Source organism: Sinocyclocheilus rhinocerous, unplaced genomic scaffold (genome assembly GCF_001515625.1).
Source record: "Sinocyclocheilus rhinocerous isolate Xijiao unplaced genomic scaffold, SAMN03320098_v1.1 scaffold1841, whole genome shotgun sequence".
NCBI classification, from domain to species: domain Eukaryota; kingdom Metazoa; phylum Chordata; class Actinopteri; order Cypriniformes; family Cyprinidae; genus Sinocyclocheilus; species Sinocyclocheilus rhinocerous.
In genome coordinates this window covers 1,251,298-1,261,806 of record NW_015666172.1, presented here as the reverse complement: position 1 = coordinate 1,261,806, position 10,509 = coordinate 1,251,298, and the positions used below count along the sequence as shown (strand labels likewise).

The following is a 10,509-nucleotide window of genomic DNA, read 5'->3' as shown; positions in this document are numbered from 1 at the left end:
ACAGTGCATTAATGCAGGCACTATCAGTCTATAAAGCAGCATTATTCAGAGGTAAGCAGGTACCTGGCCATAGTTGTGCTGTGATCCAGGGGTTTGCAGATGTGCTCCAGTAGGTAGGATCACTCGCTGTATGGGTGTCCCCAAAAAACGTGCAATGCACCCAATGCACTGAATCCGTAACAGCTGACGAGGGGCGTTCATGATTATGACATCACAAACCACAGCAGATGAATTACAAATGTATTGAAATGAGCCTAGAAAGTAAACTACAGTCAAAATCATCATTACTATCAGAGAGTATTACTGCACTTTTCATGTAGAAATTGATGCAATTTTTTTTTACATAATTTTTGCAATGAATATCTATCTATCCATCCATCCATCCATCCATCCATCTAGTAATAAGTAGCTATATAATGCAATAATAATCACACTTATTACATCTGTCTGTCTATCTAGCTATCTATCTTGGAGCAATTAGTAATTATATAACGCAATAATCACATTATTGTTACAGCTATCTATCTATCTATCTATCTATCTATCTATCTATCTATCTATCTATCTATCTATCTATCTATCTATCTATCTATCTATCTATCTATCTATCTATCTATCTATCTATCTATCTATCTATCTATCTATCTATCTATCTATCTATCTATCTATCTATCTATCTATCTATCTATCTATCTATCTATCTATCTATCTATCTATCTATCTATCTATCTATCTATCTATCTATCTATCTATCTATCTATCTATCTATCTATCTATCTGTCTGTCTGTCTGTCTATCTAAGAGTAATTAGTAATATATAATGCAATATTAAACTTAAGAGTAATTAGTAATCATATAATGCAATGATAATCACTTTGTGACATTTACCATTGCATTTTTCTATAAATTTAATTATGCTATAAAATAAAATATTCATTCTATCTATCTATCTATCTATCTATCTGTCTGTCTTTCTGTCTGTCTGTCTATATCTATCTATCTATCTATCTATCTATCTATCTATCTATCTATCTATCTGTCTGTCTGTCTGTCTGTCTATCTAAGAGTAATTAGTAATATATAATGCAATATTAAACCTAAGAGTAATTAGTAATCATATAATGCAATGATAATCACTTTGTGACATTTACCATTGCATTTTTCTATAAATTTAATTATGCTATAAAATAAAATATTCATATATTGCAGAGAAACGCGAAATAATGCTTTATCAATACTCACGATCACTCAATCCACTCAGATCTCATTCTGCTGTCAAGTCTCCTTCAAACACGCACCAACCGGTTTTCTGGTGCGTCGTCTTTCAACTTCCCCCCTGAAACGCCACGAGGAAAGTTACGCTCACATTGGTTCCGGGCTGGATGTGTTATTCACGACCTCAGCGCTAGATGGCAGAGAGGTATTGGATGAAAACTACAGCTGTAGCTGTCATAAAGTTCTGTTTTTACTTTATCTTTAATGGTGAACTGAACTATACAGTACTAGCAACGGAGCGCGACTTATTTAAAACTGCCCGGTCCTGCAGATTTGCTTTATACAACATTAGGAAGATCAGGCCCTTTCTTTCAGAACATGCAACACAGCTCCTTGTTCAAGCTCTTGTTCTATCCAGGGTGTGTGTGTGTGTGTGTGTGTATAATATATATATGTATGTGTATATATATATATATATATATACACACACCTTGCTACGTGTACTGCGTTAGGCTAACCGAGACTTGTCTTGTTGCTCTTTTGTTCGTTTTGACTGCTTTTATTGTCCTCATTTGTAAGTCGCTTTGGATAAAAGCGTCTGCTAAATGACTAAATAAAATAAAAAAAATTAAAAATTCAGTTTCGCTTCGTGCAGTTAGAAGGGTAAATCCTTGAATCTCACGCTCTCGGTCTTACTTTACATGGACGCGGTGCCTGGAGTAAATCCAGCCCGTGAGATCTTGCCTCATGCGATAGATACACTCTCTGCTCATTTCCTGGATTCGTGATTTTACAGTTGCAACAACTTCTGCAATCCTCAGTGGCTCCTCCGCGTGTTTGCTGTGCGATTGTCCCGCCAGCTCTTGGCAATGCTGTTGACAGCATACATGGAGATATGCGTTGCGTTTCTGCCAATGGGATTTACTAGTATAATCCAGTATTTTACAGATCTGTAAGGAGTGTTTGACTCAGCCATGGATGGATCTACGAATAGTCTTGGTGAGTTTTGTTGATGTTTATGTCTATGTGATATGAATATAAACGATTAGCCTAACTTAGGAAGTTTATTGTTGTAGAACCAACTAACTAGTTGTAGCAAAACGCTTTGGCAACATTTCTGAGCATGAATAAGTTTTTTAACTTATTTAAGTATTTTGACGTATGTGGCAACTTCAGGGTGTACGTTAACAGTTACTGACACTATCAGACTTCCCTAGCAAAAATACATTATGGTAACCAAGTTTCGGACAACATATAGTTACGACAGTTATTGTTGTTGTATTATAACTAAGTTGGTATTATTTGATGGTAAAACAGCATTTTAAACAAGCCTAAACTGGTCTTAGCTAGTCTCCTAGCCTGGCCAGGCAAGCTGGTTTTTAGCTGGGAAGTCTACAGTAGATAGTTGAAAAGTGCACAAAACCCCTCTAAAACCAGACAACAGGCCTGACCAGGCAGAGAGACCAATACATTATTTTAGACTTAAGAGAGAGCACTGACATTGAAAATAAATTCAAATTAAAGAAAGATTCTAATAAATTCTTACCCATATTATTTTATTATGCTTTTTTAAAGTAACACTAGACGTAGAAACAGTGGTGTTTTGAAGGAAACTGTTAACCTGGTAAAAAAAAGTTTTTTGGGGGAGGTAAAAATTATTATTATTATTATTATTATGTTAGTCCTCCGGAGATATGCAGCCATTTGTGCACTATTGGATATCAAATTAATAAATAATCTATTGTTCTATACATTTTGATTGCATGTTTAAGTGTTAATATCATGCAGACTTCTATGACATACCTACAACAACAACAACAACGGCCACAGTTCATTGCGTCATTTTTGTAAAAAAAACAATAAATTCCAAGCAATCCAAGTTTCACTTCCTCTGTTGGCTTTCATAGTTATCTCATACTGTCTATTTCCCTACTTTAAATGTTTCTGACACTCTATGGCAAGCCATTTTAACAGTTATTTGTTAACACTGACTATTATCTTAAATAATATGTAATTAAAAAGTTTAGTTAGTTTAGTAATCCAAAACTGATAGCAACTCTTCAGCTACTCTTCGGTACTTACTATTAATTTTTTTTTTTATTACATGTTAATATTTATTTATTTTGCAAATTGCAACAAATAACTTTTTCAGTTGTTGCTGGTACATAGTCCAGTTTTACTAGTACTTATTTATTGGATACTAGTACCCTGTTATCCACCCTGATACTTGCTAGTAACATTTCAACCTCACTTGTTACAACTGTGCTTTTTCTTTTTATATATACTGACTAGTCAGGATGACCACTTTATAGTTTCATTAAACACTTTACTTGTATGATTAAAAATGTTTCTATTAACAATTGGAATCCATATTCAATCACTACTAGAAAAAAAAAACTGGAATAAATGCTAAAAATAACTATTAGTCAGATTGAAAACAATATAAGTAACCATTGAATTACTTACTAGTATTTTAAGCGTAAGTATTAGTTGCATGAAATATATACTAGTTATTTTTAATGAGTAAATGTTTACTCGGCTTGCCATGTGCTTGGTGTCTAGACAGCTTTCTTGGTTATAATGGGAGTGTTGTAGTTTGTGACATTGCTTGCAGTTTAGGTTTTCAGTGTTGAATGGGTGTCTGCAATGGTGACACCGCATGTGCATTTGTTTTGTTGGTAACATGCTGGGCCAGTGGAGAGCAGTAAATGTCATGCAGGAAGCCCTCTGGCATCAGGCTTCTACCGCAGATGCTTAATTTCTACCAGCTTGTCTTTCTGTGATGGGCTCTCTGTCTGTCTCAAGTGCCTCAAAGTCTGCATCATGTCAGAAGAGATGATTGCCAAAAATGTCAGATAACTGGGGCAATCACAATGATTGGCAAGTTGACACTGTGTCGAAGTGTTTGGTTTTCCACATGTGCTTTAAAAGTGTGTTACCGTGGAAGCAGTTTGTAAATGCATAGATTTTAGGTTTGAAATTTTCGATGAGATGCAACTTATGCTACTGATGCAAGGAACTTGAATCAGAATATTCAATTATTAAAGAATTAGTTTAGATTTACATAGTGATCTGTTTTAAATGGAACTTTGTCATGCTTTCTGAAACCTTGATATATGAATGTAAATAGTTTTGCATAGGCTTCCAAATCATGTGGAGACGTGTCAAAATTACATTTCTTTGACCTTGACAGCATTTTGAAACTCCTACATACACGCACAAAAAAAAATAGCTGTGGAAAAAAGTTTCACTCAGAAATTGCCAGTAGAGTTTTACAAAGAAATTGCAAGTAACACGTTGAATTAAAGGTGAAACTTTGAAGTAGAAAAACGGCAATGGTGTTTTCTTGTAAAACGCACTCCAATAATCTTTGTTTCATTTAAAACTTTTTTAAAAAATCATTTTTTACAGTGTAGGTTGTGTACAGAGTTTGTCGGACCATTTTCAAAAATCTTAAGCTTTGAAAGATGTCAAACACATGAGTTATTCTTTCTCGCTGTGAGTTTCTCGCTAGACTTTTTTGTCTTTATGCATGTTTAATGCTTAAGTTTGTGGCATGTTTTGAGAGCATAACAATGTTTCTTCATAACTCACTTGACTTGACTTCATAACAGAAACAGATCTGAATCGGTTTGGATGAAAAATTTGTTATGGAAAATTCGTATCGACTCGGTCTCATTTGTTTCTGTTTATCCTGTAGAGTCAAATAAATGTAACTGACGAAAATGTTTGGTGAAACGCAAGAAAACCTCCCAGCTAGTTAATATTTTTTCTTCTTCAAATAAACTCTGGAGGATGTTGTATCAAGTTTTCTCATGCTCTTTGTCTCATTGTGGGAGGTGATAATTTGTGTTTGTGAGTAAGAAGGAAGATGCAGGGGCGGACAGTGCCGTACAGGAAGTTCCACCGTAGCCATGAGCGATGCGACGCAACACTGACAGGAAAGAGAGCAGCGAGAGGTGGGCGAACTGAAGTGGAGAAGTATCACACAGCGCTTATGATACTTTCATTTATTATATCATGGCTCAAAGTGAAAACAAACATACTAATATTAGATTTTGTGCAAGGCCAGATTTATCTCGAGGTTTGTTGAAATTGTTTTGCATAATCATTGATTGGTAGTGGATACCAAATGCTTCACAGACTTGGTTGAGCTAAGTTGTTTTGCTTGGAGCATATGGTTTCGTAAACCACAGTTGAAATGCAGTCACTCATCAGTGTTTAATTTATTTTTAGTGTTTTATTTGTTTTAACATCTTTATTTTATTTGGGCTTGCAGATTCTGCATGCACTTTTGCTTGGGAATCACAGTTACTGTGCAATTGCACTTGACCTGGCCTTCTTTTGCGCCACAATGAACCAGAATCTTTCTTGGGTCGTTGTTGGGTATGACTGCCAACTATATGCAAAATTACACATTAATTGCACATTAAAAATGTACACAATAAGGTCATGTGACGACGTGAAGTGTGGCCAATTATGGTGTTCATTATTCAGAATTTGTGCTCTGCATTTAAACCATCCAAGTGCACACACACCCCGTGAACACACACCCGGAGCAGTGGGCAGCCATTTTTGCTGCGGCGCAGTTGGGGGTTCATGGTTATTGAAGGAGGAAGGTGGTTCATTCCCCCACCTACAATTCCTGCCGGTACTGAGACTCGAACTTCGAACCTTTGGGTTATAAGTGCAATTGCACTTGACCTGGCCTTCTTTTGCGCCACAATGAACCAGAATCTTTCTTGGGTCGTTGTTGGGTATGACTGCCAACTATATGCAAAATTACACATTAATTGCACATTAAAAATGTACACAATAAGGTCATGTGACGACGTGAAGTGTGGCCAATTATGGTGTTCATTATTCAGAATTTGTGCTCTGCATTTAAACCATCCAAGTGCACACACACCCCGTGAACACACACCCGGAGCAGTGGGCAGCCATTTTTGCTGCGGCGCAGTTGGGGGTTCATGGTTATTGAAGGAGGAAGGTGGTTCATTCCCCCACCTACAATTCCTGCCGGTACTGAGACTCGAACTTCGGGTTACAAGTCCGACTCTCTAACCATTAGGCCATGACTGCCCCTATTATGACAATAATATAGTCATGTATGCGTTGCATAATGCATAGTGTTTCTCATACTATTTTAAGTGTGTTTACAGTATGCAGTAAGCAATACTAGTATTTGATCCTGAACATTACCTCAAGGGTTCAAGGGTCTTAGGTAAGATTATCTTGAATTAGGTTGGAAACGCACTGGCTTAAAGTAATTTTTTTGCATTACTATAAATTCGAGTTGTAATGTCTATATTTAGTGAAGGGTTGTGAAATGAGATATGAGATGTTTATAAGATGTTTCTTTTGTGCAAACAAGATTTTTTCATTGTTTAGAATGACTTGATAGCTTAATAAACACATTTTTGCATATGTTTTGCATTAACGAGAATGTGAGAGCAGAACATTTAGGGAAACGGACGGGGAATAAGGGAATGTAATTTGGGACATGGGTTGGCTTTGACGTTCAAAGAAACCATGCAGATCCAGATTGGTTTCTCTTTCTTGAATTTACAAATCTGATGTTGTGCCTGCATCTCTGCAGTTATTTTCCTCTGTCACGTTCTCTCTCATATCAACGTGACTCTAAATGTACTCAATGTTCTCAATGTTTCCGGCAAAATAAGTCCACTTTGTTCATAAAGTTTTACAGACTGTATGCTTCTCTGGTCCTGCAAGTCTCACTGGACTAATTTCATTGGTCTCAGGCTCCACCTATCTGAAGATTTTCAGCTGAGATACAGAATGTAGAGACTAATGTCTCTCACATTTATTAAATGAATATTAAGGGTTTGCATTGTGCAAGTGTCAGGATTATTATCTTAACAGAAACTGACAGGGGAAAATTCTACTAGTGAAAAAATATTTTTATTAACTAAATTTTATGTCATTTATCAATTTTTTGTTTTTGTTTTTTTATTATTATTATTAAATATGTTTATTATGTTTATTTCAGTTTTAATTAGTTTAGTAATTCAATTTAAACTTATTTATTTCAGTTAACTGACAAGGCAACGTTTCAGATTTTCTAATTAAACATTTTAAGTTTTTTTATTTTATTTCAGCTTTATTTCAATAGTTTTATTTTTAATAGGTTAAGTTTAAAAAATGGCAAATGTGAGTGAAAGAAAAATTCTTCCTCACCTATACCTACAAGGCTCATTTGCAAACTTTCATATGTAGAGAGAAAACGTACATATGAAATTGATACCTCATGTGCACAGGAGTGCATTTGGCCTGCTCACATCGCTGCCTGATGGATGTGGCTCAAGAGCACAACCGACAGACCTATATGAACTGACTGATCTTTTGCCAACATTTTAAAACCCTGGTCACTTTTAGATTTAGACTGCTGCAGTTTTAGAAGCCAGAAGCATGAGGACAATTAAGTTATCATTGTCCTCATGCTTCTGGTTTCTAAAACGACAATACTCTAAATTCATGAAGGCCAATTAAAGTCTTTTTTACGGTCTGTTACTATCTCCGCCGTTCTCGCCTACTCTTTTCTCAAATGGCAGACAGACTGTGCCACATAATCGTGGCCTTGTCAGTGCCAGCATTACCAGCCCATCGGCATTTTCGGCATTGCTGTGTACATGCTGGCTTGATTTTAATAGGTGCAATCAAAAAAACAATGCCTTATAATTTCTTTTATGAGTGCTTCTTGACCATTATAGCAGCAAGGCATTTAGTACTTGGAGGACTACTGTTGGATAGTCATGCAGCATTTTACATAAACGGACACCAAACGGTTTTTTGCTGTTGAAATGCAGTGATTTATGTCACATCTGAGCTTTTTAGGTTTGCGAACTGGATTTATTAGTGTTGCATGCTAAGGCATGCATGACTATCATTGCTCATACTTAGGGTTAGTGATTTAACCAAACCCCAGTTATTAAACTTGGGCTGAACTTGCACAGTTTATGCTATGGACATATATGATTGGACAGCTTGTTGTAAGCTGTTACTTTTCTGAGTTTTCAAACTTGATTTTTCTCATGGTGGATAAAAAATGGGTAAAAAAATCCCATAGACTGACATTGATATAGGGACTAAAGCCATATCTTAGAACCAGAATATCATATAGGCAACTTTACACAGCCAAGTTAAGGCTGCTCTGTGTCTGCTCAAAATTCTGCATGAAGATGTAATGCCGCATAAAATCCAGATTAAATTATGTCTGCTTTGACCCACCTCAACCCCTAGTATCAATGTATAGAGTTATAACTGCTGTGTAAATGCATTTATGCCACCTCTGAGCAGCATTTAAGTTTGTGTAAAGACACCTAAATACCACGTGCACTGTAAATTCAGCATTAGACACTTGGGATGGGCTCTTCTGACTTGGGCCAGTAAGTAACAAACTAGTAACCACCCAAAATACCTTAGCAACCACTCTATCAACCACTCTGAATACCTTAGAAAAATCACATCATCTTCACGTATGCTATTCATCTACACTGTAAAAAATTAGGGGTGCTCCGATTAATCGGCTACCGATCACTATCGGCCGATAATGGCTTGTAGAAGTTTGATCGGCGGTCTCTGTAAAGGCCGATCTCATAAACTGATCTCAAGCTGACGACGTGCCTGCTGTGAGAGGTTTGGCATGACATGCAGCAGCACCGTCTCAACCTCTGTCTGGCGCGGGTAAAATAATTATAATGCTGATGGTGAGGTGCAAATCATATTTCTTCAGTAAATAACTTACAAAGTAATTTGAAAACTTTCTGAGACATAATTTAACAAACTGTGTGAGTGAAATTACCGCGCGCTCTCTCTTTCCTTGTCTAAAGGTGCAAATGGCTTCAAATCACCACATCGCGTCTGCGCAATAAGCGAGCTGCACAGTTCACACAGGATTTGTCACTTGCACAATTGAGGCAGTGTTGCATCGTCACTAAAGTTTATAATTTTCATTTCTTTTTAATTCTTGCCAGTGTTTCAACCATTCAGCACTTGTGCACTCTCCTAGAGACGGTGCGCTCAAGCACACTCAAAGCGCGCACACACAACGCCAGGTTCACACATTTGCTTATATTTATTGCGTTTAAACACGTCTATGAAAGATTGTATTACTGTACTGCGTAAAAACAGAATCACAATGCTCAAAAAGCATTTTCAGTAACAACGTTTGGATTTGAAATCAAAATGGATAAATGTTGTGTTTGTGGCAAACAGCCGCAGATCAGTAGCGGACCTCTGTGTGAAAGCACAATGAATCCGTGCTGCTTCTGCACCAGTTACGTACCGCACATGGACTGCATACGCACTGCAAACGGAGTATGTGTGAACCTGGCATGAGACAGCCTCACATACAGCTCACGAAATCAGGCTTTGTGCTGTGTGTAAGCTATTGCGCAACAGTTGCCCAATTGTAAAAACAAAAATGCACTGCATGATCAAACATTTAGGTGAGATAATTATATATTTTTGAAAAATGTAAAAAAAAAAAATGCTCCCCCCCTCTGTAAAAATCCTGACTGGAGCATCACTGTAAATAATTCTACATGATAAAAATAAGGCTTCAAAAAGATCGGTATCGCTGCTTCCTGTGATCGACAATCAGTGATCGGCCCAAAAAATCCTGATTGGAGCACCCTTTAAAAAATAAAGAGGTCAAGAGGCATTTATTTATCATTTGCATAGTTAACACTGGGGGAAACTGGGCATTAAAATGCTTGTGACGAGGCTCAGACATACAGTGACAATTACAGGACCATATATAAATAATCAAATGGTAAACATGAACATACATAATATAGACATAAGTGGAGGGCACTAAGATATTAAAGTGCCATGTGCTATTCCACAGGCAGAACAATAAATACAGACAGAGCAATCAATACAAATAAGTGGATAAAATAAGGGTAGACAGTGTTAAGAGTATTAAGTAGTCCTGAGGTACTGAGATAAAAATACTGAGGTAGATCAGTGTCCAAAGTGTCAGTGTAGAGTGTAAAGTGTCGCAGCAAAAGTGACAGTACAATACAATAAATAGTAAACCTTAAGAGCAGTAAGTAGTCCTGAGTAAGAAGTCTCAGTGTCCAAAGTGGCAGAAGTAAAGTGTTTAAAGTTTCGGCAGTAAGCCGAAGCCAGTCCTTCGAATGAGACGTTAAACCGAGGTCCTAACTCTCTGTGGTCATTAAAAATCCCAGGATGTCCTTCGAAAAAGAGTAGGGGTATAACCCCGGCATCCTGGCCAAATTTGCCCATTGGCCTCTGACCATCATGGCCTCC

The 10,509-nt window shown here is 36.9% G+C and overlaps 1 protein-coding gene across 1 annotated transcript in view; it reads left to right on the top strand.

The window, feature by feature from the left end:
• Positions 1-1,871: 1,871 nt before the first annotated feature.
• LOC107731903 (echinoderm microtubule-associated protein-like 3) overlaps positions 1,872-10,509 on the top strand; it is a 36,692-nt gene continuing 28,054 nt past the window's right edge. The window contains exon 1 of the mRNA XM_016543100.1: positions 1,872-2,214. Coding sequence (XP_016398586.1) covers positions 2,190-2,214 — 25 coding nt within the window. The 5' untranslated portion in view covers positions 1,872-2,189. The remainder of the gene's footprint in view (positions 2,215-10,509) is intronic.